The 27,419-nt window shown below is 35.0% G+C and overlaps 1 protein-coding gene across 4 annotated transcripts in view; it reads left to right on the top strand.

Moving 5' to 3' along the window:
* Positions 1–27,419, top strand: part of TTC39B (tetratricopeptide repeat domain 39B) — an 81,195-nt gene that overhangs the window by 41,206 nt on the left and 12,570 nt on the right. For all 4 annotated transcript variants that reach the window (XM_040541291.1, XM_040541293.1, XM_040541290.1 and 1 more), the window contains 15 exons: positions 5,051–5,155; positions 7,683–7,814; positions 8,809–8,885; positions 10,313–10,380; positions 12,389–12,453; positions 12,613–12,718; positions 14,125–14,190; positions 15,609–15,717; positions 16,588–16,655; positions 16,743–16,802; positions 17,122–17,283; positions 18,314–18,405; positions 18,805–18,925; positions 21,358–21,469; positions 25,751–25,868. In XM_040541291.1, the coding sequence (XP_040397225.1) occupies positions 5,051–5,155; positions 7,683–7,814; positions 8,809–8,885; positions 10,313–10,380; positions 12,389–12,453; positions 12,613–12,718; positions 14,125–14,190; positions 15,609–15,717; positions 16,588–16,655; positions 16,743–16,802; positions 17,122–17,283; positions 18,314–18,405; positions 18,805–18,925; positions 21,358–21,469; positions 25,751–25,868 (1,461 nt within the window). The remainder of the gene's footprint in view (positions 1–5,050; positions 5,156–7,682; positions 7,815–8,808; positions 8,886–10,312; positions 10,381–12,388; positions 12,454–12,612; positions 12,719–14,124; positions 14,191–15,608; positions 15,718–16,587; positions 16,656–16,742; positions 16,803–17,121; positions 17,284–18,313; positions 18,406–18,804; positions 18,926–21,357; positions 21,470–25,750; positions 25,869–27,419) is intronic.

The raw sequence follows: 27,419 nt of genomic DNA, 5'->3' as shown, positions 1-27,419 counted from the left end.
AGCACAGAAATCTGTACCTCATGGAGGAAGCTCTGCATGGTAATCTTCCACAGGAGGGAGGGGAAGAGGGTTCCTATCAGCTAAAGGTGTCAGAATCACCACTGATCTTGGACATTACAGAGGATGAATACATTTAAAGTAAAGCAGTGTTCAAAAGGACCATGAGCTTGCTAGCCAAGAAAATGGAACAACTGAACAGATTCAAGCGAGGCTCATCTGCAATTTACTCTTAAGAAACCATGTTCTGAGGCAGGAATGATGGCAATCAGTGCAAGTGTAGGATTTTGTTTTTTTAATTTTTTTTAGAAAAGTAATTTCTTTGAAATCTTTGACATTAACTAGCCGTTTTCACTTGCTGGAAGGATAGAGCAAATAGAATGTATAGTCTAACCAGGCATGTACTGAATGAAATCAGTTTCCTAAAAAAAACAAGTGTGAAGCATGAACATAGAAGCATTGGTACACAGTGGTACCAATGGTTTGTTACTGAGGGACTAAGTCTTTTCCTTCCTCATACATCAGAAACAAAACCGAGCCTATTAATGTAGGCAAGTAAAAGTGAATTTTTGACAGCAATCTATTTACAGATGCTATTTTTGGAATTAGCTAATAAAATTGAGTATTCTGCAAAACTTTCATTAGGAATTACTCTTATGTCTTGGTGCTATTGTTTTTGAGAGCTTGATGCTTAAGATTTTTAAAGAAGACATGTAAACACATGTACATTTCTTTATTACTCATACAAATACTTTAAACAATTTTATTCATATATTCATACACAGTCTAAATACACTAAAAGACATTTTCTTTGCTTATATTTAGTAAATTAAAATGCTTATCAGGACAATATTGAGTAACAAGGATAGGATCATACGCATACTTATTTCTGATGATCTTTGTTAATGGGAAACATTTAACCAGTTGAACAGATTTAAATGAAGTTTAAAGTCCACTGTTTTGCCAAATAGTCAGGGTGCTTCATAGCCTAGATTCAGTGGTTTTCTCCATCCAGACTCTGGAAAGAATTTTACTTCAGGAGTATGAACAGTTGTTAAGATCTCAGGCCTTGGCAGGTGTCCAAACTAAATGCTCAGATGGGTTATTTTTTCTGGATTTAGAAGCTACAGTATGCAAAAATACAAAACAAGTTTGTGGTTGGCTTTGATACTTTTTTTCCTTAAACTAAAAATATAGAAAGTGTGAATGTGTGATGTGAAGAGAGAAATACTCTGTATGTCCCCCACAAGGGTTTCTTGGTCTGTGGTTTGATTTTTTTTTTTTTCCTTCAGAAATGAATGGTGGAAAGTGTCTTCAGTATAAGAATTGTAAGGCAAAGAGATTTACATTTAAGATTTTGTATTTGATGTTCTAATTTTTCACAGATTTTTTTTTCAAATTTAGATCTGAGAAGTCAAAGTCTCCTGTTAATATCAGTGCAAGTAGCCTCACAAAGATAAAGAAGCCTGTGTGCACTGAAACTAGAAGAAGAAAGTTCTTAAGCCCTGTGTCACCAATAGCAAATTGCTATTTTCTGATTAAAAACAAACAAACAAACCTCAATGCTTAATATACCACTTTCCATTTTCCCCTCATCAAGGAGGAGCTGATAGGAAGGATTAATCAGGGTGTTAAAGACTTAGAGGAGAGAGTCCGAAATCAAAGAGATTAAGCAAACCGTATTAAAAGGGGAAAACGGAAATTGTACGTGATCCTGTCGAAGTTGTAAAGAAAATGGTGTCTAGTTTTGTAGCCATCTTGGAATAACACTGCTATGTTGGCTTTTTTCCACCACCACCACCACTTTTCATTGAGAGTTGAGATTCAGAGATTTGTCATAATATATGTAGCAGGGGGGAAACTGAAAAATAAATGTATGGATTTACTCAAATACACTGCTATCATTGAGTAGCCTTTATTATCAACAGTCCAGTGAAGATAATTCATAGAAACTTGTATACTGAAAGATTTAGGACTTGGAAAATGAAGAAGAAAGAAGGCAAAACAACCATCACTTTTTTTTTTTACAGTTCATTTGCAACACTTCAACTGAAGTAGTCCCAAAGCTATGGCTTATAATAAAACCAAAGAATTTACATTTAAATGCACACTGTAAACTTTATGAATAAAGATAAAATACCATAATATATTTCTTTAATTAATGTAACTAACATGTAAAAGATGAATGTCTAGATAACAGATTGGGTACAATTAGGCAGCATAGTATGAGTTGTGAATTGTACCCTTATATTCTGTATTTATATTGTATCTTATATTCTGTGTGAAGAGCAGCATGCAAACAACAACAAAATGCCGACTCTTTTTCATCTGCATTTTGTTATTATTATTTATGTATTTTTATGTAGACCTAAATAAAGTTTCCATGCAACAACTTTCCTGAGGTATTTTTTTTTAAAAGTAGAAGGCAGGTTACATGTCTAGCTTAAAGATAGCTAAGTGAGAGAACATAAATGAATACAGGCAACGGGACACTGGGTCGTGTAGGCTAGAGATCAAAAGAATACACATGTAGTAGATTTGCTCTCCATATGTTACTAATTAGTACTGGCTAGTAAAGACTTCAGTTACCTGTACCTATACAGCAGGGCAGTCATGAGCCACATTACAGTCCTAGTTCCCCAGGCGTTCACTTAGGACAAAATGCTGGGTGAAATCTGGGAGTGCAATCCTCTGGCAGTGAATCTTAAGCACCTGGGGAAGGAGAAAGCTGCTGTGCTGAGAAGACTCTTATTCTGTTTGCCTGGATCCCCAGCATGCCCCAAGGAGAAAATCTGTACAGGAAGTTCAGTAAAGCTCAGCGAGATGAAGAGCAGTGAAAAGACTGGATCATGAGGAGTTTGTTGAAATCTAGACTTTGCTGTATGGTGCAAGTAGCAAAGTAAGGGTTACAAAAATACATCTCGAGAATCAGTATTATATTTTGTGCCATTTTGTCAGGACTTGTGTAGCTTAACTGCGTTATACCTTCTTTCATAAAGCAGACATGCTGGAAAGTTGTAGTGTTGTCAGAAGATACTAGGAATATCAGAATCAGTGAGACAGCTAATAAATATTGTAAATTTTCAGGTGAGGAGAAGCCTCTAGATGACCAGCAATAAAGTGCAAGGACTGGTAACATATCACAACCATAGGTATCCCCAACAACCGAGTTGTCATGCATAAGCAAAGACTTTCAAGGAAATAAAACTTTGCCTTTGATGAGCTTTCTACTGGGCCTTAATTTTGTGAAATTATTCTTGAAATAATTGCATTAGGAAGCGAGTTAGAGCCAGGATGTAAAGAGGACCTGTACCTTTATCTCATCACTTAAATAAAAAAAAGGGTCTTTGAGTGTCATGAAAGCATACGTTCTTAGACAAATGGCTAAAGTGGTATTAGTTCATCAAGGCCTTGTTACTTGCTTTTACTGTTCTGTAGTATTTTGTTAATTCAAGAGATTTATAAAAGACAAAAAGTAAAATAAACTGTAAAATTATTAAAATATTTGAACAAGGGTTACTTTTCCTGTGTTGACAAAAGCTGCTGTAAAATCGTGGTAGTATGTGATCTGTATTGTCAGTTGGCCAAAACCTTCTATATTATTTCTGTGGGGATTGCTTCAATATTATAATCAGCAGAGCACCATCAAATAAGAACAACAAAAAATCTGTCCCTAAATAGTATCTAGTACGTAGATTTCTACTCTTTTTTGGCCAAACTATGCCATGGCTCAAGGCCCAGGATGTGTGACACTTTTTTGTTTGTTTTTGTTTGTTTGTTTTTAAACAGTATCTTGAAGACAGATTGGGAAGGAAGTGATCTGTTGGGCAATTCACAGTTATGAAGTGCAAAATTTGCCTCTTGGTAGGCTCAATAATAGATCTTTAGTAGTTTCAAAGTACTCAGTTACAGATTTTGTATCTCTACAGAAGGATAAATTTTTCAAGTACAGCTCTAAAAAAGGAGAAGAAAGCTGAAGAAGTGTTTTTGGAGGTCCTTTAGTCTTATCCTAATTTTCTGCCCCAGAAGGAATACAAAAAGCATAACTAATAATTTAAAGCTTTATTTTGGTGATGGAGAGTGCTAGAGGGGAGGGGAAATTGATTATTCTATGTGAAAACCTGTCCAATCATATTCTAATATCCCCCCCCCCCCTTTTTTTTCACGTGTGCGTTTTATGTTCAGATTTAGATCAGATGCATTCACTGTTATTTGTCTTTCATAAATTCCTCCTTCAGGATTCTTCTCTTCTGGTCAGCACTTAAATATTCATCTCATTGACATGATCTGTTGCTTACCACTGCTTAACCTTTCTTGAATAAAGCCCATTATAGAGCCTAAACCTGTTGTTTTAAAGCTGTAGACAGATTATCTTTCCCAGATCCAGCTGTGCTGATTAAAGGCTATGTAGCTGCTAGCTGTTCTTTACTACCAGGAATGCCCAGTGTGCTACCTGTTCCACTCATGGAGCAATTTGTGAGCGCTCCCAATGTCAGACAAAAATGGCTGAGGTAACACTTGTTAGATGCCTTGCTCTTAAGCAAGTGCAAGTGACTTTGCTTGAAGTGAATCAGGAAGAACAAAAGATTTTTGCATGGCTGCAAGCCACTAGACAGGTCTAGTTTTGGATATAGCTGTTTAGCGTGAATGTCTGTTTACTAGCTTTCTCGAGTAAGAGTATTACTGTGTCATCTCTCTCCAGACTTAGATCTGAATACAAAATCTGATATTACATTTGTGTTAATACTGAGATGTGAGAGCTTAGGCACAATAACTTGTGTGTTTGTTATACAAGTAGTAGTAAAAATGACTCCATTGCATATTGACTGGTAAACAGAGGATGACAAAGCCATAAACATCACTTTAATAAGAAAAGAGAGTATTCCTGTGTATCATGGATAAAGTGATAAGAATCTGACTTGGTTTTGTAAAGTCAGATTTTAAAAATGAACAATAAAATTGCTATGTAAGACCTGTGGAGTTATATAAGAAATATATATATAAATATATAAAATACATTTACAGATTGACTGAACTAAGATTCTTTTTTTAGGGCATCCAAAATGGATCTCAAGACTGCTCTGGAAGAATGTTCAATGGCACTGAATTTATTTCTAAACAATAAGTTCTCTGAAGCCCTGGAATTACTTCGTCCATGGTGAGATCATGTTATTTGCTTATGTTACTGTAAACAGATAGTGTGAAATGTGATAAGTGGTAGCTGAAGATTAATTTATAGCTCTGAAAATAATAGCTTTCATTTATTCCCTCTTGTCTAAAATCATTTCTCAGTATTCTGGGCCTTTAGCAGTGCACATATTTCTCCTTAAGTTCATCACAGACCTGTTAATGAAGCACTTAGTTGGTTTGTTACAGTTTATCATTCAAGTTGTCTTTTCTAGTGCATAATGAAAAAATGGAAGAACAAGACCTTATCCAATGTATCTTTGATCAGAGAATTTGTGCAACGGAGCTGCTTTTCGAGCAGATTAGTAAAGCTAATTAGGAAAACTCTGAATTCTCTTTCTAATGCTTTTTAAATTACATCTGTGTGACAGTAGTGTTTACTTTTAAATCAAACCTTTCAGTTTAATGACTGTCTATCTTCTGCCCTGTTGCATTTGCTCAGTATAATTAAGTCTTCATAAATTGATGGACACAGTTATGTAGCATGTTCTAGAGAGTGTGTGTGCTTTTGCTTTCATACTATCACTGTAATAAGAACAGTGCTGATAAACTTGCAAATAAACAATATCAATGGTTTATCTGCTTGCTCTGCTAGTTGTTCTGACTTTCAAGTTTTTGAAAGTACTCTCTTACCACTTCACTGAGATAAAATACAGAGGGGGCAGATCCCTTAGGAGTAGTGCTGAAGCCTATAACAAATAGTACAAACTAATTTGTTCTGGAAGGTGTTGCTAATAGTCACGCCAAATCATCTGCTGGGTCTCTTTCCATATCCGCATCCATTACAAGTGTAGGTAGCTAAAGGATACTGAAAGGTGGGTTGGGTGAGGGTAGCTGGCCTGTGACTGTGGGGAAAAGAAATACAGGCAGCTGGGATCAAACTCAAATTCATGGTCCTTTTCCTGTCTGCCTCCTGAAGATGCATGTTGTGGGTATTTCAGTGAGGGGGTCCTGTAGCACATGTAGGTAGAGTGGCATAAAGTTCTTGCTCTGTTGTTTGGTAATAGTAAGTTGGGGTAAAAATGATATGTTGGTGATTTTAAGAAGGTAGACTACAAGATTACATGTAGTAGAGCAACATTTTGAGAACTCCCAGCTGCACTTCTGTATGCTAAAACTTTATTTTGGGGTATTATTGCAAAATACTTAGTACCACACGCAAGGTTTGTGCATGTGTGTATTAATGAATGCACATACATATATTTCCAAAATTTTAATATATATTTCCTTATATATATTATTTTGCCTTATAAAATAAAAAAGCACTGTAATTCATACCCCATTTTATACTGCAGTTTTTTACATATAGTGAAGTATTTGTTTTAGTTGATGTATGCTATGAAGAAAAATAATATTATAAACTCCATGGTTTCAGTACTTTGAGTCCCTGGCAGCTAATAGACTCTGAGCCTCTTATACAGTATATTCAGCTAATCTGCAAAGGAGGACTTAGCCCAGCAAAGAAACAAAAAGCCACCTTTCAAAAAGTAAAAGCCCAATTGTTTTACAGAAAAATAGCCTTTTAATGAAAGTTAGACTTGAGTCTTTAAAATACCTAAGTAAAAATAAGGGAAAGAGTTGACATCTTTAAAAAATAAACATCCCAAGGATCTGTCTTCCTTTCATCTGCCAAAGTTTTCTGTCTTCAAAACTGTGCTTGTGGTGTGGCTCGTTGATTGAAAAAACGTTGAGGAAACTGGAGAAGATCTAGCAAAGGGCTAGCAGAATAGCTAGAAAACTAATACATATGACTCCTGAGATTGCAAGCTGAGCTTGTTTCAGTTCAGCAAAAAAGACTTAGGGGATTAATCTAATAGTGGTTTGTAGCTATTGAGGGGAAGTTGCAAAGATAGAGGTAGTCTTATCCATAGTGGCAGATGGTAAAACAAGAGGCAGTTGCCATAAGTTGAAGCTTAGGAGGTTCAAACTGGTCATTAGGAAAAAGTACGTGGAATGACTAGTACAGCACCAGAGGAGTTTCACTCCAGTTCCCCCTTACCAACAGTTGCTTTGATTGTGTGATAAATTTTTTTCGATGTTATGAAAGCCAGGCTGATTCAAAGTAGCCTGTTGTGCACATGGGTACTGGCCTTTCACAGATGCAGATTGTTGTATCTGTGGATCAGTTAGTAATTTTATAAGGATGTCCCTACGTCTTATGTTAAGTGAAAGCAGAGCTGAAAGAGTATTTATGTCAAGGCTTAATTAGCTAAATTAAACAGATATGCCAGTGGACTATAAATGGGAGTATAATTAGGTGCAAATGTTTGTGTAACCCAGTTTGGATATTTTCTGGGACTTGCTGCAAGTCCCTTGTGGAGGTAGACAAGTAGCACTGTGGGGAAGATTGTATTTACTAGGTTATGTCCCTAACTCTATTTTCTTGCTTTATTCTTCTGTCTTTACACAAACTCGTGTAGGTGTCTCAGACAGCATTTAATTTTGTCTTTTAATTTAAATTTTGGTTAAAATGCACAAGACTTGTATGTTTGCCGTAGGTCTAAAGATAGTATGTACCATGCCCTTGGATACAGCACTATTTTAGTTATGCAAGCTGCTATGACCTTTGAACAACAGGATATACAAATGGGAATTTCTACAATGAAAGAAGCTTTGCAAACCTGCCAAAGGTAAACTTCAGAAATGTACATTTATGAGGTACTTTTTTTTGAGGTTCCTCATTTATGAGTTTTTTTTTTTTTTTTTTTTTTGCTATGCATCATGTTAAATTGTAATGTCATAGTTTCATTGATGGGGCCCTGCCCTTTTCAGTATGCAGAAGAGTGTAAACAGATGATAAGCAAACGCTTAATATTTGTAGTGAATTACTTACTGGCTTGTAAAATGCATTCCTTTTCTGAATGTAGAGTTGTGTATTCGGCTTCTGCATATGGCTGAGGTGTTTGTAAATAGCAGTGAATGCGTTTTTGTAATGGCATACCTTAAGATAAACCATCACCTTATAATATGAATAATTGAGGTCTGTTAAAACTAAGATGTATGACTGATACGGGATGTCCAGTGTAAAATTCCATATCTGACATAAATACGTCAGTATTTTATGACCTTTTATGTTCTCATTTTTGTTGAAAATGTAGCTCCTTGATTTTCATTGTAATTCTGAGACCAGGTTTGAGAACAAATGGAAGAATAACTTGACTTCAAATTTTTATGATTTTTTTAAGTGTCTTGCCCAGCATCACAAAGAACTCTGCAGCAGTTTTGTTAATTACCTTTGTGACTTTTTCTCAAAAGTCTTGTTTTAAAAGCTAGAGGTCCAGTGAGAAACTGTTTAGCATGTGATACATGTGATTCATTCCCCAGCAGTGTTCTTGCATGTGAGCTGAGTTAGGCGGAAACCCTGTGGTTGGAACCGGGGAATGGTATGCTCTTGTATACTTAGCATAGATTAAATGCATACTTGAAAGGTAATTTAAGGTTGCATAGGTTTCTGGGCCTGTCAGCGGCCATGATTAGACTAAAAAAATTGTAGCTATTGACCTTCCTAAGAATGTCTACGATTTGTGGTTGGAAATAGTTAAGAATTAAAAATAAGTTCAAGTTCTTGTTGAAATGTCACTTATGCTACATGGGTTTCTTTTCTTCCATGTATGACTGATTCAGATTCAGGAAAAGAAACACAGTGGTAGAGTCCTTGTCCAATCTAGTTTCTAAACAGTCAGTGGATCAGTTGAGTGAAGGTAAGTGGTTTATAATACAATTAAAATAACAAAATGAAAAAAGCTCAAGAACACCCAGCCAACGCACACTAATATGCTTAACTCTTTAATTTGACTTTAGTGTCTTACAGTTAAAAAACAAGAAACAACCCCCTCCCCCCCTCAAAACCCTGCATGTTCCATCTTCAAATATTGCAGAGTCCTTTGGGAGCAATGCTGCTTAATGCAGACCAATCACTTATGTGTCCTTTTCAATGCATAGTTTCATGAAATGGTGTATACAGGCCTATTTGTTAGACTGAGCATGCATGATGAAGTAAGAGAGCAATGCTTTTGACAACCAGTTACAGGACTGAGGAGAGGTTTTGTGTTGTTGTTTTCTTTTTTCTTTTCTTTTCTTTTCTTTTCTTTTCTTTTCTTTTCTTTTCTTTTTTTTCTTTTCTTTTCTTTTCTTTTCTTTTCTTTTCTTTTCTTTTCTTTTCTTTTCTTTTCTTTTCTTTTCTTTTCTTTTCTTTTCTTTTCTTTCCTTTTCTTTTCTTTTCTTTTCTTTTCTTTTCTTTTCTAACTTAAGACAATTGCCAAAAGGTTTAAGAATCATTGGTGCTGTGGAATAAGTCCTTATCCTTAGTTGTATTTGAATCTGAATATATTAACAAGTTTTGTGCTTGTCTGTTTTGCCTTAAGGTGTTTTGGGAAATGGTATCAGTACATTGTTCATGGCTCTGAAAATGCTGATCTACTATTTCCGATTCAGGCAGAATCAAGTATGCATTTTTTTCTAACCTGACACAAAAGAACCCTCTTAAATACTGGACACATCAAACTCACCGTGTGTGCATTGTACATACAGCAGCCTTATGCATGTGGCTGGTCTTGCAGCATGCAGTTACTCTCACTGCAGAGTAACTTGTGTCATGTGTGTTAAGTCAAATGTTCTTTTAGTGGTGCATGAGGACAGAAAGTCTGCCTGGGGCTTTCAGATTGCTTAGCATGACTCAGTAAAAACCTGTTTGTAACATCCTACTGGACTTAGGAAACAGCTGAGCTATTGTGAATGTTACTGTTCATCTGCAGAAGTTTTCTAAGACATGGAAGGTGTGTTTGGGGAACTAGTTGCTTTAGGCTGATTTTTAAACGTAGTATCAATGCACAGTGCAGGAGGTCATCCACCAGAATGGTAAGTAGCTTTTGCCAAAGGCGGAAGACAGCTCTGGCAAGATCAAGGTTTTTGTCTGAGGAGAGGTGAAACAGAAAACTATTTTTAGCTAGCTTCTCAATTACTAGTTCTGATGGGATCTTTTTGTTACAGCTGCTATCCAGCAGTTATCAAAAGAACAACAGCAGAATCCTACTTTTTCTTGGCAGCATTTTATTTGTTCCATTGACCTCGAGATGAGAATATTGACAACAGCTATGTTGACAGTAGATAACTTTTCTTTCTTGTATAGAGGAAATGCATGCTGAAATCTGCTATGCTGAATGTTTACTGCAGAAAGCAGCTCTCACCTTTGTACAGGTAAAATCAACTGTTCATTTTGTATCTCTGTGTAACAGTTTAATGGAAGGATGTTCATGCTTGTAGAACGTAATCCCCACACTAGATATGTTATTTAAAAAGCAAACTTCTTCCTATTTGAATGAATGTTACGTCATGACAGTGATTGAAAGTACAGCAAATGCTATGCTATCCTCTTGCTTTTTGTTTTGCTTCTATGAATAACCAAAGATGTTATTGTTACCCAGGAATGAAAAACTGAAGGTATCATACAGATGGTAGATTTAAATTATAATGCCATCACTTCTAAAATAGTCTAGGAGTTCTTCAAAAAGACATTCAAGACATTCAAATATGAGGAAACATATGAGGAAGTGTCGTTTTAAAGTGCAGTGTTTTTTTTTTTTTTTTTTCCACAAAAAGGATGGAATGTTTCCAATTTAAAATATTACACCTGATGTGTGCTTGTCTTTAATTCAGTATCATTCACTCTGCCCCTTTGAAATATTGTCAGGAACAATATAGTAATGAATTATTATAAAATGGGCATGCCTTAGCATTGCTGAGGTAATCTTATGGTTCACAGAAGGATCTGCACTTTGCTGCTGCCTTACGCTTCTTGTTTAGCTTGTGTTTCAGAGACTTAATGTTAGTGATCTAAAAATTGGTTAGAAAACAGGAGTTGTTTCCTCATACTTTCCCTGCTTGTGTGGATGTTCAACAAATGTTTAATTAACGTATTTTAGATAATTCCTTCAGATATAAATTATGAGAAAGCAGTGAAGCACAGAGACATATTAAGATCAGATGGGTCTAAAAGGTTAATTTGGCTCAGCTTTATAAACCACTTAATACAGTACTTAGGCCAGAAGTGTCAGGAAATGTTAGTAGTGGAATGCCAGTCTTATAACTGCTTTTCTCTTTTCCTAATCAAACAAGAGCAAACCACTTTTTGGTTGTTTGTTTGCTTCTTGATTTTGTTTTTAAGCATGAAAGAATTTTTAAATACGTGTCTTCAACTTTGGGACTGTATGAAATGAAATACCTTTAAGGGAAGTGTATCCTTTCTCTTAAGCAACATCTGCCTGTCCATTATTTCAGTTCCATTGCAGTTTGCTGTAAAACCCTACTCTGCTGATTGCTGCCATACCCCATATTTTTCATCCTTGACTGACCTTGATTCGTCTGAGGGTGATGATGATAATGAAAATGTAGTCAGTCAGAAAGAGGTAGCAAGAATGCTTGTACTAAAACATCTACATTTGGTCGTCCAGTCTTTTAGACAGAACAGTTGAGGTTTTTCAAAATGATGATCCATTTATGGAAGCCAACATTTCCTTCAGTTCCTGATTCTGATGCTCTTCTAATACTTCTTTTTATTTTTATTTTTCATGTCGTACATGCTGTACTTGGGTATTTAAATGGGATTTTTTAAATGCCTACACGCATTCCCCTTCTGTGTTAATTCTAAGAGAAAATATCTCTCCTGCTTAATTGTTAACCATCTTGCTATTCAGGAACTTATTTTTGATGGCTTTTAGATTGTGGCTTTGATTTTCTAGAGGTGAATAAACACGTGTTGGGTAGTACGTGTAATTACTGTTATTAGCAATGGGAATTAATCTGTTTAGGGGATTTTTTGGTTTATCTTCTTCCAGGTCTTGGGCTTGCTTGTGTGTGTCAGAAACGACTTTCCAAATTTTTTGTAAAGATTCCTACAGCACCATCTGGTGGAGAGTTTTTTTTTCACTTGGATGCATTAGAAATTTAGTTATAGTAATAGTAGCTCTGACGACTCTGCTTCTTTTTAGGTTGTAAAACTTGTCACATACAACAGAAAAATGTTTCCCTAACAACTTAATGCATTTGCTAACTTTAGTCTTAAAGATTATTCTAATAACTGAAAGGCATTTTTAAAATTTCAATGTCTTTTAAGTTCTAAATCAATTAAAATGTAGCTTGAAGATTATGTCTGTGTATATGTAATAACTGAAAACATATTTTGTATAATTAATATTTTTTGTTTCAGGATGAAAATATGATCAACTTTATCAAAGGTGGCCTCAAAATTAGGACAAGTTATCAAATATACAAGTAAGTCCTTAGAAAACACTGAGGTTCAATGTTGGTATAAGGAGGTTCATTAATGCCTCCAAATTAATATATATGTATATATCTCAATTATAATGATTATACTTCATATAGTTTCTAAGTCATGTTTCCCATTTCCCCCCTTTTTTCCTGTATCAAAAGAGAATGTCATCAGGTGCTACAGGTGACTCAGGGGAACAAAAGCAAAAATGAAACTTATCACCAATTTGAAGGAGGAGTAAAACTTGGAATCGGAGCATTCAATTTGGTATGACTCTTTCAGACCGTATAAAGTCCATTGTAGTAATTCTGTAGGATTCTTTGCAAATAGGGTACTGTAATCCTATTTTTAAAATGTTTATAAAACATTTTAAAAGCAGAGATGCATGTTTTGTAGCTTTTATGCAACATGAAAAGTGTAGTAGCTTTTTGCATGCATGCCTTCTAGGGTCTTTCTACTAATTTATTTTAAATAGTGCTTAATTTTATTTGACTAATTTATTTATGTATTTCTTAAGAGGAAAAGCAGCTACGTCTATCAGTGTGTAGCATGACTTTTTAAGATGCTTCTACAGTTGGTTACAGGATCCTCGAATGAATGTTTTTGTGGTAACTCTCTCATGTATACCATTCTGTGGCTTCAGTGGCATACTGTAGATTGGCACTGTGAATTAATGTAGATCATGAGCAAACTTGGGAGAACAAGCAGTAAGTTGCTGGATTTGTACAAGAGACAACTGGATACATCTGCTAGTGTTTTTATTTACAGTTTACTACATTGTCTTTTCGCATACGTCATGACAGCAGTGAGAGTTGATTTTTGCTGGTATTTTAATTTCTGTATCATTCCAGACAGGAGCTGGCCAGTTCTGTGTATGGTCAGAGGAACTCAGGTTTATCTGCACCTGTCAGTCTTTAAAACCCAAGCAACTGGTAGATGTCTCTGTACACAAGTGCTCAGACCTATCCTATTCTTCATGAAGTCTCCTCAGCAGGAAGCTTAACAGAAAAAGTCTGTTCTGGGCAGTGACTAGAGTGACTGGAACTTACAAAAAGTAACCTTCAAATAGACCTTCCAGTAATGTTTTCTGAAAAGGTGGTTGTGATATTTAAAAGTTTTCTGTTGTGTTGAATGTGGAGATTGCAGCTACAAGAGGAGCAAAAAGTGCATGTAAAGAAGGGTAACAACAGCTAATACTTCTAAAAGAATAGCTTTCTGGTCTGCTAATTCCATGCTAGGAACAAGTAGAATTTTGTATACCACTGTATCATTCAATTGGGAGTCAAGGAAGATAACAATTGTAGATTGTAAGTGCTACCAAAATAGATAATACTTTCTTCTGATTCCATATGGCTCAATTTTTTTGAATAATTCTGATCAGCTGAAGACAGAAGGATCACTATCTGAAAAAACACAGATGGACTCTGTCTTGCTGTTTCTATACTGGCTGATCATAAAGAGTTTGAGTTTTCCTTAAGCTGCAAACTGATTGCATATTGTTGATCATGCACGTCTATTTTTGAGTTCTTTTGTGTTTTACTTTTTCCACTGATGTGCAATGGCATTTGATATAGTAGTTAGCATTTTTGGTTGACGCTTATAGTGGTTTTACACTTTTTTTTTGAATGCGTGTATTTTTCATATAACTTATTTTTGTTTAAAATGTATTACAGATGCTGTCACTTTTACCAGGAAGGATCCTCCGACTTTTAGAATTTATTGGATTTTCTGGCAATAGGGTATGGGATTTGGAATGTTATTTGATTTTTCAAATTAGACTTTTCTCAGGTAACGATTGGGTGTGTTTATTATTATACATTTCACACTAGATGTATAATGATCTACATAGTTGATTAGTGTTTTAGTGTTATTAAAAAGATAAGTAGGCTAGATTATGCAGGCAAGAAAGTGCATATGGTGATATATGACTCTTGAGCAAGCAGGGGAGATGGCCAGTTTGCTTCAGAGATGGTTCCCTTCCCATTTCCCCCTTCCCATTTCTTCCCCTCCCCTTCTCCTTTCCCCCGTCCCCTTTCCCATTGTTCTATAAGTATATTTTGCAGCCCTTTGCAACTCCTTTTGCCACCTACAAAAAACGAAAAAAAAGCAAAACACAGAATTACACATAACTAAATTTTGAGTTATTCGTGAACCAAAGAGTCACCTTATGGTCTTATTGCTCTTAGCTTGTCCACAAGTACACTTTGTTTATATAAAATTAGACTTCAGTAGAGACCTTTTCATTCTGTTTATTCCTGTAAAAATTCTAGTTCACTGAGCTTCATGATGAAGCTCTTCGACAATACACATTAGTGCCCTGACTGAAAAGGTGGTAAAAGCTGAAAGGAAAGCTGAACAATTTTGCAGTAACACAACATTCTTTGTATGGTGCTTGAATTCTCCTATAACTCAACAAGTTGCTATACAGTAAAACTTTTTTTTTTTTTTTTAAATCAAAACTGTTACAATCTGTTTCTGAAGAGCAACTGCTCTTAAGAAGGGAACCTCTGAGCTCATCTTGACAATCCCCAAACATTCAAGCGGTCATTTAATGGGAATAAACTGGAATGGATAGGAAAATGTTTCATATGTAAGAACTGAATAAATCTCCATGAATCTTTTTCAATACTCAGAAATTGAATTGTAATTTATGAAAACACTGTATAGAAGTCGGTGTGTTAGTAGAGCTAATATTTTGACCAGAACCTCAAAATAGTGGCTGACTTGACAGGAGAAAATTAAGGATAACCAGGGATTTCTCCAACGGAAGACTCTTGCCTAGAAGTAGCACTGAAGAAACTGAGAGAGTTTCCTACCAAACATAAAGACATTATTCTAAAAGGCTCATATCCAGAAAGCAGTGGAGAAAAGATTTAGTCTTGTGCGGCTGCATGGTCTATGACATTGATACTTCACCAAAGCAATTAAATGCATGGGTAATTTTATTCAGCATTGACTTAATCTACTCCTTGCTGAGTGCTGTCAGCTGTCAGAACTGTTTTGGTAGAATATTGTGTTGGATCTGAGATAATGAAATGCTGAATTATGAAATATTTGTATTTAAAAGGATAAACAATTCAGGTGAGCTAGAAATGATTAAGAGTACTATAGTACTATACTGATAACTAATTCTTCATGTGTTTGTATTTTTTCTTAGGAGTTAGGCCTCCATCAACTACAGGAAGGTGCATCTGGCAGCAGTTTGAGGGCCATTTTGTGTACTTTCACCCTGCTGGTTTATCATACTTACGTCTCCTTAATCCTTGGTGAGTCCCACTGTGTTCAGTCATGCTACACATTATGATAGATATTCTGCTTTTTGAACTGATTTTAGAAACCGTGGCTATTAGTTTTGTAAGAGGAGTTTGCTGTGTACTTAGTTACGATCTGAAAGTCAAGCCCCTAACAAAGCTATAATTGCAAAAACAGCAAGGTAGATATTGTTATATTGACAACTTACTCCATTTGAAGGGCTGTCCTAACACGCAACTGCAAAATATCAGAAAACACTTCTCAGTTCAGACAAGTCCTTATAAATTTACATCAGATACAGAGAAGGCTATCTCCACAAAGAGGTCTGTACTCCTGAATAATCTACTCGGAGGCTCAAACGTGAGGAAATAATTGCTTTTGCCACATGAACATTACTATTAATTCTGTTGCATCTTTGACATACATGTTTATGTTCTTTAGTTTCGAAGTATTTCAGTCCTTGTCCCTTAGGCTCATCAGGAAATAAGGGATAACTTCATTTCTTTCAGGTTCACCCGTACTTTGTAAATGAGCTCAAAATTAGTAAAGTGGGCAGCTGAAGAATGTTTTCATAACTTGCTAGAGCAATTACAGGGACTTGAGAATGGAAAAGGAATTTATAATGGAACGGTTTAAAGAATATTCATATATTTTAACCTTTGTCTAGTTACGGGCATTTGTTATCTTAACAGCTATTATTTCTTGCAGGACAAGAACTGATTTTTATAGAAACATAATATGATCAAATAATATTTCTGTTTTTGAGTAGAGGTGGTCATTCTTTAATTTATTCAAGCCATAAATAGGATTTTGAAACCACAATCTTAATCTGTTAATTTTTTTTTTTTTAAAGTAGACTAAGGTTGGTTTGTTGTGATTTCTAGGTACAGGGGACGCCAACCTTGAGGAAGCAGACAGTCTCCTCGAACCCTACCTCCAGAAGTTTCCAAATGTGTGTATTCTCAATAAATTTTGTAATAGTAATATATTTCCTTAAGCTTAAAGTAGTAACTAAGTATTTTTCTCCTTTCCTTTCAAGGGTTCCATTATTCTCTTTTATGCTGCCAGAATAGATATACTGAAAGGAAATTTTGAAAAGGTAAATATTTTTCTTTTTAAGATTTTTATTTGTACAGTGTTCAACTTGGGGTGAAAAAATATGTATGATTCATCTCGGTAACTATTTTAGTTGGACTGATAATTATGCTCATTTTCCTGTTCGTGTTCAGTGTTAATATTGATTCCAGCTCTTATTCTAAGATAGGCTGAGAGAGAAGACTATTTCATTTTTCTAGTCAAGAGTGTTCTCTGCTTGGGTGCTACAAACGAATTTGCTCTGTAATTAAATGTGGCTCTGTCATGGAGATTGAACCTGTAATTGAACCAATTTTCATTATTCTTACATATCTAAATCCTAGGCACAGTTAACGTTCCAGGAATGCATAGCAGCCCAGCAAGAATGGAAGCAGATTCATCATCTCTGTTACTGGGAACTGATGTGGTGCTACACATTCCAGCAGAACTGGCTTCAAGCGTATCGGTATGCAGACCTGCTCAGCAAAGAGAACAGGTGGTCTAAGGTAAATGAGCAGGCAGATATTACTATGTTATACTAGTAGCTGCTCCACAGTTAAATATGCATTTAAGTCAGTGTAATTTTTCCTTTCTTATGAACTCAAAAGCAAAGGGACAGTGGAACCAAATGGTACGTTAAGTTGTGTGGATAAGGGGGAATTTTTCTTATGGTACCATTACTAGAAATGCTTCAGTCTTGGGGTGTTTATCAGAATTAAGACAAAGAAGAGGGAGAAGAAAGCTGTTAACTTGCAATTGTAATTTCTAATATTTGCTAATAAAACTTGGCAGAAGAAACTGTGTGTGTTTGTTAATTATAAAAAGACAAAAGAAGGCATAGTCAGCAGATGCTTTGTGACATGAAATAAAAGGCTGCTGGAGACGAGGTCTCATGCAGAGTAATCTACCTTTTCCTTGTAAAAACTGTTCTCACACTGTGACCCCAGCACAACGTACAAATGTACATCCTTTGTTCTTTTCTAGGTTGTTCTTTTATGCTTAGTGGAAAAGGGGATATGGCCAGTTTTTGAAAAAAGAGGAAGAGAATAGTATATTCATGTGAAGTGTGAATGTCTTGAACAGAGTTATGGATGTTTCTTTTCTTCTCTGAAAAGTCCAGTTACTGAACTTTCCTTGATTCAATTCTCAGATATATATTGTTTTGTTTGTTTGTTTTTTAGCTTATGACTACATATAACAAATCAGATGACATTCCTGGACTTCAGAATACTTGTATCTGTCATTAACCTATTTTTTTTTAACAGTTATTTAGAAGATAGTATATTGTCATTTTCTTTGCAGAAAAGACCTTTAATATTGACTAACTTATTAAGAATATTAGCAAATATACTGAAAATAAAATTATAAATTATGTGAAAAAAGAGATGCATGGCTAAACTTCAGTAGTTCCACCTGCATGAAAATTACTGGAAACACTTCACTGTAACAGTTGGGGTGAGAGAATTCAGTCCTTATTGCATTGATTGAACGCAACAAATTAGATGCAGTAATATGTGCATTTTTTTTTTGAAACAGGCAATATATGTATTCCAGAAAGCAGCAATTTTATGTATGCTTCCAGAGGAAGATTTGAAAAGGACTGGTGAGGACATTGTGTCTTTGTTCAGGTAAACATTTATAAAATAACTAGAAGTGCAGTTGTCATGTCCCATCCCCATTCCTGCCCCGCAAATGTTTTTGACTTAAATATCTTTGTCTTGTATCATTTGCTCCCTACTTATAACCAGCACCTTTTCTGCATTTCTCATTATTGTTTAGCATCAATTTGTTTAAAAAGCTGCTTTTATTAGCAACATACATCCTGCATATGCAGGCTGTGTGGTGTGGAGAACATAATATTTTACTAACTGAAATAAGAGCAAATATTTCATATTTTACTAATATTAAAGAAATTATGTATTTAGGCAATCATTAAGTATTTAGGAAATACTTAATATTTTACTAAATGAAATGAGAGGAAAAACTACATAAAGTGAACTGTCATATCCATTTTTGTCTCCTTTTAGACAAGTGGAAGGTCTAAAACAGAGAATTGCGGGAAAATCTATCCCAACTGAGAAGTTTGCAGTAAGGAAAGCTCGGCGCTATGCATGTTCTCAACCAGTGAAGCTGATATTACCTGCCTTGGTACTTATACATGCTTTCTTTTTGTTCTTTTTGAATGGGGAAAAAATGAGTATGATTTCTTACATAGGGAAAGAATATTTTCATTGGGTACTATGTGTCCGATAGTTGCATTTTTATTTATTTTTTATTTTTAAAGAATTATTGGCATTCATGCAAATGGAATGGCCTTGGGATTTTTGTAAAATGTAGTAGGGGCTGAGTAATGCTATCAACTAGCAGTCCAAAACCAAGGCCAAATTTTCCATGTGAAAATTCAAACACATAGATCATAACTTGTTGTTACTACATGGGGTTGAAAGTCACCTTCAGATCTACATTGGTTTTTGTCATGTATAAACATGTTATTTACTGTGACAGGTTCTCAGTCAGCATTCCACAGGCTCATTAGGAAATTGACAACAACTTCAGTTCTTTCTGAATCATCTGTTCTTCTGGTGAAAATGAAAAGCATTTTTTTTTGTGTTGAATCTGAGTAAAATGTATAGAAATTGATACTGTATAAATTCTGTTCTAATTTCACATGCTTTTAACTTCAGAAGGCATTAGTAGTGCACAACCTGTTCGTATGTACACCATAATGATACTTCATATATATTTATGCTGAGATTTTGCTATATAGGTAATATAGCAACTACTGGAAGTTGAAAAAAATCATTTGAGAAGGATTTTCTTATGTTAAAGCTCATTAATATAGGAAGAGAAGTCCAAAGAAAGTTCATCCAACAGTTTAAAATTTCGTGGTTCATGTATTTGATTTTGTTTACTCAGTTATGTTTAAAGACCTGAGTAATAAAGTTGTCCTGGGCTTCTACAGCACAGTGCTATTCAGGTGTGAATATGTATTTTTGGTCTTGCTGTCAAATCTAGTATCTTTAAATATAAAAGTTTTTCCACCATGGGTTAAGTAAAAGAAAACATAGTGTATTACTATAATAAATGCAAATTAGACAGGACTAAAGAACTGAAATGAGTTTAGCATAATGTAGTTAGTTCGTAGTGTCAATAACACTTTCTTTTAGACTTCAATAGAACCAATTTTTTCTCCCTTTGAAAAAACACATAGCTACATCAGAAACATTTCAGTGATGTATCTGTTTCAGAATGACATCAAGTTTCATATTTCACAGGTGCAATAACAATGCAAAGTGATAAACAAACTTATACTATAGTGTTTGTGATGATTGAGTGGAGATATTAGCAAAGATTTTTCTTGGTTGGAATTAAATCTGCATAAGTATTCTCTCATTCTCTTTAAATTTTATCACGTAGTACCTTAAGTAATACATTAAACAACTGTTTTGCTTACTATTGCACTAAAGCATCTGGGAAGCTTTTTCTAGGATTTATCTTGATTATTATTTTTTTAAATAAGATTTGGAGGAATATATTAGAAGCAGTTGTTGGATGTATGTGCTGGAAACATTTTTATCTGGGAAGTTTTATCTACTTTACTGCTGTTCACCTGGAATTTAGAAGCCTATGAATTATAACATCTATATATATAAACACATGTATGTGTGTGTGCGTGCACGCACATATATACATTTATAATATATATTCCATCCTTTGTGAAAAACATTTTTCAGAATGGTCATTAAAACACGCATTACTCAACATTCATTACACAATCTTCACAAACTTTGCTTATGTCAACAAAAAGAATTCCCTACACCAAGCTCAACATCATCACAACACTGACAAAGATGGACAATTTACACATCTTCACCCCTTACTCCTTCACCACATTACAAGAACACAAATTCACCGCAATTATTACTCTTTCTAACAGCGTCCAGTCTGTATGTCCAGTTCCTTGAGCCCCACGTTAGTTACCAGAAAGGACTATGGTGGTTTCACATAGGTGGGCAGCTAAACTGGACCACACCACTCTCACTTCCCCTCCTCAGAAAGTTAGGGAGAGAAAATATGATGAAAAAAGGAAAGCATGTGGGTTGAGATAAGGACAGGGAGATCGCTCAGCATTTACCATCATGGGCAAAATAGACTCAGCATAAGGAAGATTAATGTAATTTACCGCCTATTGCTAACAGACTACAGCAGTGAAACTAAAAAAAAACACCTAAAAACACCATACATGACCAATGTTAATTCGCCTCTCCTTTGCACAGATACTCTACTGCAACTGTAATTAAACGACTTTAAAGACAGATGTGATTGTCTTTGTAAACTCACATGTAACTGACCAAGTGTCCAGTACACATTGTGGGGTGGTTATTTGAAATAAAATGGATGCTTTTATTCTTGGGCTTTGTAACAGTGAGTGTTAAACTTTGAAACCTTCCGTATTGTTTAAAACAAGTTTTTGTAGGCAGTATTTTTATTTACTCAAACTATTCCATAACAGCCTTCAAAGGGATACTCTTCAGTTAAATATTTATTCAATTCTATGGGTGTCTTTGCTTCTTTGTCAGGAAATGATGTACGTTTGGAATGGCTTTGCAATTGTGGGCAAAAGAGCGGACCTCACTGAAAATTTATTGGTAACAATTGAAAAAGAAGAAACTGCTCTACAAAACGAAACTAGTAAGTAATTGATTAAGATGGAAATAACAAGCTAGTAAGAAATGTTGACATTTTTCTGTGCTTCTGTCTTAGAAATGTTCTGTTGCTGACTTGGGCAATGTGCTATTAAATCTGGTATGAAAATTTTGGAGCTGCTTAAACTTTAGGGCTGATTCCTTGGTATGCCCTTTGTCAAGCTTGATTAATGCTAGGGGAGAATATACAAAACTCAAGAATTTGAGACTATTGCTTACATAACTTAACTGAATCTTACTAAGACATTACAGTCTCAGAGAATGTCCTTAGACTATAACCCACTAATTTTTAAATGTCTGAAAAATACTTTTGCTGAACCAGTTTATACCATACTTCAGCTGTACTACAGAGGACACATACTGAGCAGGATATGACTAAGTATGAAAGAGAAGACAAAATACTATGCATGATTCTGTTTTTTTAACATCAGCTGTAAAATAAAATGAATTTTTAATTAATAAGCTTTGACCATGGATTTAGATCTTGAAGTATAAGAAGCATAGATATTCAAGATAATATGGAGTGTATCAGTCCATAACTTCATACTGGAACTTAATTTCCTTTAGGGATAAAGAAGTTGTGCTGCAGAAGTACATGGCATTATTTACTGTTCCTTAAATCAGGCGTTATCAGGTTGCTCCTGTTATCTATTATGTGAGCTTCTCAGCATATTTCTCCTTTGAATTCTTCTAAAATGAATAATTAGTAGCTTTTTAGTAATGGAAATTCACAAGAGCAGTTTCTATTGAACCCAGATTTTAGTCATACTTAGCAAAAATTTAGAAAGTTAGTTTACCCACATTATTAAAACGTAATGAGTTTTGGAAACACTAAATGTAGTATTAATTTACCCTGTTTACATTGATAACAACAGTATTCATGACTGAGTATCAAAACCCATTCAGTTTGTTATTAGCAAATAAAAATGCCCATTAAACATTTTTGCCGAAATATAGCTTTCCCCAAAGCATAGTATTCCAGTAAGGCCAAAGCAGTTGGAAATTGAATTTTGAACTGCATAATTATGAATATTCCCCTGAGCTCTGTGCTGCAGGCCTGGTACAGTGTGAGGTGTTTTGTGCAAGGCAGGAAATAGAAGCAATGAAATGTGCTTGCTAGTAAAGAAAATGAGAAGTAAGCACACAACAAAACTGATAGTAATAGTAATCTTAAATGTTACAATTTTATTTTATTCCGAAGATATACAAGGAAAGAGATGCATCTTTTAAGTAAATGACAAAATGGTATGAAATATGCTGCCATTGTCTCATAGCTAAGTATGTAGTTTTCAGATAAAGCAAACATGACAACTAGATTGCAGTGAGAGGAGAGGTGCTCTGTTTTTTCTTTTTTTTGTTGCCGCATTAAAACCAAGATGTAGCAAAATGCAAGACACCTGCAAATAAATTATGCTGCCATGAATTCTGTGCAAAGAATGCTGGCAGAAGCTGTAGGGAATCTGGAGATCTTTTATCCAGAGGTTTGTGTTATGACTATCTAATCAGTTAGAACAGTGAAGTAAATTTACTGTCAAATTCCTAGACGCTCAGATAGAGACGCTCAGGCAGAGACGCTCAAGATATCAACATAAAAGGAGTAGAATAAAACAATTGCAATAGCACTGAAATAGAAATAGGTAGATGGTTGGAGAAGGTGTAGAAGATATTTATCGCTAAAGGAACTGATAAATTCCTTTCAAAAGAGAAAGCAGCTGAAAAATATTTAAGGATCTACACATCCACAGAGGCAGAGGAGAAACTGAATGGTCTGTTCAGTTGTGGTCTCTTTGTTACTTCAAAATTCTTGAAATCACTGGTGTGACTTCTTTTTAAACAACTAGATGGTAGAGAATCATGGGTGAGGATCCTTTTTATGAATATACCTCAAGTGAATAGGTATTCAGGATGAGGTTGCTTTCGGTCAGTGAGATACATTCCTGCATGGCAAAATGAGCTTAGTTACACTATCCAGACAGACAAACCAAGAAGTCCAAAGGAATCAGATTGTGTATCCAGAGCTGCTTTTCTGAGTTGCTGATGCATTAAAAATAAAGCTGAGGTATGTCTCTATAGCATTTAGATGGTGGTTTAATTTCTTGTAAAAAGCATATGTTTTTATATAGCTGAAAATGAGTGTGTGTATTGTAAGTATTATGACAATCTGAATTTCATTCTGCTCGGACTAAATGGTAGTATTTTGGCCTTAGATTGTCGTATAAAATATTTAATCAGCACTTGGAAATCTGTAGTTAACAGCAGATAGAATAAATAACTTAATAGTGCTTCAAAATAGCATTCCTGTTTAAATACATTATGTTTTTCTCATGGAAACATGCAGATTACAGATACAATGTAATTCTGAAACAAAGTTGTTTTATATGCTTTTGTTGTAATAATTACAGTGAAATACAGTTTTGTTCTGTACTTTCCATCTGTGAGCCTGATGAACTTTTAAAGATATGGAGTCAAACAAAATAAAGGCGCTGATTACCAGAATTGCTGCTGAATTGAGACCCAGAGGCAAAATGAGGCAAGGATACAAAATTATTTTAAAAGGCAATTGCCAGTACTAGATAGCTTTAAAGGACTACTAAGGTGCTGTTACAAAAAAAAAAAAAAAAAAAAAAAGTAGGTTAATTATACACAGAGGTCATGTAGGGATTGAGACTTCTCAGAGTGAGCTGTTGATACTACATTTGGTTCTCGTAAACAGGCACAGCAAGGAATCTGTCAGGGACTGAAAATGGTTGTAGAGAATATTGAAAATATTGATGACAGAAGGAGCAGGATGAAACACTTTAGAAATTATCTTTTCCTCAGGATTTCTGTGTATTGTATTTTTGCACAGTTGGGTCATTTCCAAAATATAAAAAGGATTTTTAATGTTAAGAAAAAATTATTCCCATGGTTATCTTGTATGTTTCATAATAATGATAATATTTCTTCTGGTACAGGGTACTGCAGGAATATGTGTCTTACACATATATTGCCAAGGATCTCTGTTTTAAACTGGCCTGTTCATTTACTGTCATTGTTACAGTAATTTAGCTTACCTTCTTTTCTTCCTCTGGGACATGTCAGGGAGTTGAAAAAAATGGTAAAGACTGGCAAGCTTTTACTGACATCAATGCTTATCCCCAGTAATTTTGGGGAATGAGACCTTTAGGAGATAACCATATAAATCTAGTACCTTATCTAGTAGAATGGGCTAGAGGAATGCAAAATACTCACCCCTTCTGGTTCTACCTGTCACTAAAAGCACAGTCTATTAGTTGTTATCTGTAGAGACTTTCTGGGTTTAAACACAGACAGGAATATGCCTGAATGTAGTGGGAAAGCACTTCATGGAGTCCTAAGATGCTCTAGTCTTGCGTCTTTCAGAACTGTTTGTGTAGGATTTTTTGGCAGACTATTTAAAAAAAAAAAAAAGTGACCTTAGAGATCTGGTAATTAGTTGTAAACAACACGATCTGAAGGGAGGTTGTTTTGCTTCCTGAATTGTTAGAGTATGTGCAGCCATCTGTCTATCCATATGTGTTTTCTTTCCTTTCTTTTTCTTCCCTACACCTAGCAAAGGATATAAACCGATGCTACAAAAAAGGACCACACTCATTAAGGCTACATTTCTTAATTACTTTATAGAAGCCCTTTCATCTCATATTTTTAGTCCTATTAAACATAAAACTTTTGTGAATTTTCCAAGTGAACATTTGTAATTGTTAGAGATGATGCAAATACTAACAAAGATGGTTTCTTGAATTTCTGTTGTAGTATTACGTTTCCTAAGAGATATGTGGGAATGAATCGCAGGGTATTCTTGGGCTTTTCACATTACTGGTGCTGCTGGAGTTCTGCCAGTACTTTGGAACAGTGGAAGCTTTTAAGATAATATGGTGTAAAGGAGGTTTCAGTCTCAATGCAGGTTTTCTTTTCTATTTTAGATGTTAAATGTATAGAAGTCTTTAAATTGTGCCAGATTATGCCCACTTTGTACTGACTTCCTGATTTAGAAGACTGGGGAACAACTGGATGTTTAGATTTCTTCTTTCCTCTTCTTAGTCTCTATCCTTAAAGAGAAAGATACAAATGCTATGAACATATCCTCTCTAGTAAGCAATGTTTAAAATTGTGCCTGTGGATTATGTGTCGAGATACAGAACTCTGAGAAGCAAACCTCTGAGTCTGAGTATATATTCGCTACTGAAAAACTTTACCTTTTCGTGATGATGTCTTCAAATTGTTTGATGTATTTTGCTTTTACTTTTAGACCACAGTGAATACTATATGGATGACATGTGCATGTTGCAGCTACTGAAGGGTCTCTGCCTTAAACACTTGGGAAGACTCATGCAAGCTGAACTGTGTTTCAATCAAGTAATTCAAAGGTAAAAATAATAGAAATAGACTTTTCACTTTTATTTTGTAGGTTTGGATGAAATTTATGATATTTTTGCAGAAGCCTTCATATTAGAATTTTAAATAATTGAACTTTAACATCCTGCTAAGGAGCTGGAATTAAAATAGTTCTGAAAGTAGTTGGAGGACCACAAAACTTTACCATTATTTTTCTATAGCAATTTAACATTATATAACTTTTATATAAATAGGATGTGTTTTAGACCACATAAATCAGACTGACAGGTAATGCATTTATATATATACATTTGTAATTAGTATTTTTATATTTGCAGAACTATTAATATAAATGAAGGTAATTCGTGTGGATTTATTGGTTGTTTCAGTATTCAGTGCATCATGAGTTAACACTACCTTTAGATGAGAAATTACTGAAGTTGTTGCTATTTTCAGTTGAAAATTTTAGTTTCTTGTGTTATGGATTTGTTAAACATTTTAGGTGTCAGATCAATTTCTACTATAATAATTTTTCTTTCTGTAACATTGAGTCATATATTGATTGTGAGCTTCTTGGAATTTTTAAAGTAGTTAGGTTGAAAAAGTGTTATTTTACAATGTTCACACAATTTTTCTAATCAATAATAATCTAGAAAAAATTACTTTCTTTCAAAGGAGTATGTTACCTATGATTCTAGTAGGTGTTGCAGTTTTCTTGCCAGCAGGCCTTCTCTTGCCATTTATAAGATCCCAAGAGTGTTTGGTCAAACACTGTGCAAGTTACATTGTAGTGGCTTTTGATGGTTACAGGTTTTCTGAAAGTCTCTCTCCAAAGGCAGTTGACACTGTGGAGACTTCTAGGGTTGAGACACCTCAAAAACTGTCAGACAACAATTCTTTAAAAAGATGTTTTGGATGGGGAGGAGGAGTTTTCTGGTAAATTAAAGATCTGAGTTTTGGTTAGCTTCAGTCTCTACATTTGTTGGGCTAATACAGCACATTAAGACTATTTGTCATATAAGCAGTCTCCCTGCTTTAAAGACATGCTTTCTATGCGTCGAAGCTTGCCTTGGTGGACGAAATACCTCTAGAAGTGTTGTTCTCAAAATGTCGAGACTTGTTCATTGCAAACTTTTTTGTTCTGAAAAATTGTTTGATATTATTTTATCTAGATAAGAATTGAAGAGTTAATTGTAAAGGACATAGGAAAGGCCAAGGTACTTAGTGCCTTATTCACCTCATTCTGTACTCGTGTGATGAGTCTTCAGGAATTCCACATCCCTGAAATCTGTAGGAAAGTCTAGAATAAGAAAAACTTTCTCTTGTTGGAGGAAGGTCAGGTTAGGAAACAATAAACAAGCTGGACATGCATGTGACCATCTCAACTGAACATACCTAATGGGACCTGTTGGTATATATTCATGAGTGATGAGGGAACTGGCCAGTGTTCAAAGAATCACAGAGTGGTTGAGGTTAGAAGGGACCTATAGACATCATCTAGTCCAAAATGCTCAGGCAGGGTAAATGTTATTCAAAGATAAATATTATTTATCTTTGAAAAGTCATGGCAACTGGGGGAGGTT

The sequence above is a fragment of the Cygnus olor genome, chromosome Z (genome assembly GCF_009769625.2).
Source record: "Cygnus olor isolate bCygOlo1 chromosome Z, bCygOlo1.pri.v2, whole genome shotgun sequence".
NCBI lineage: Eukaryota > Metazoa > Chordata > Aves > Anseriformes > Anatidae > Cygnus > Cygnus olor.
This window is presented reverse-complemented; position numbering and strand designations above follow the sequence as displayed.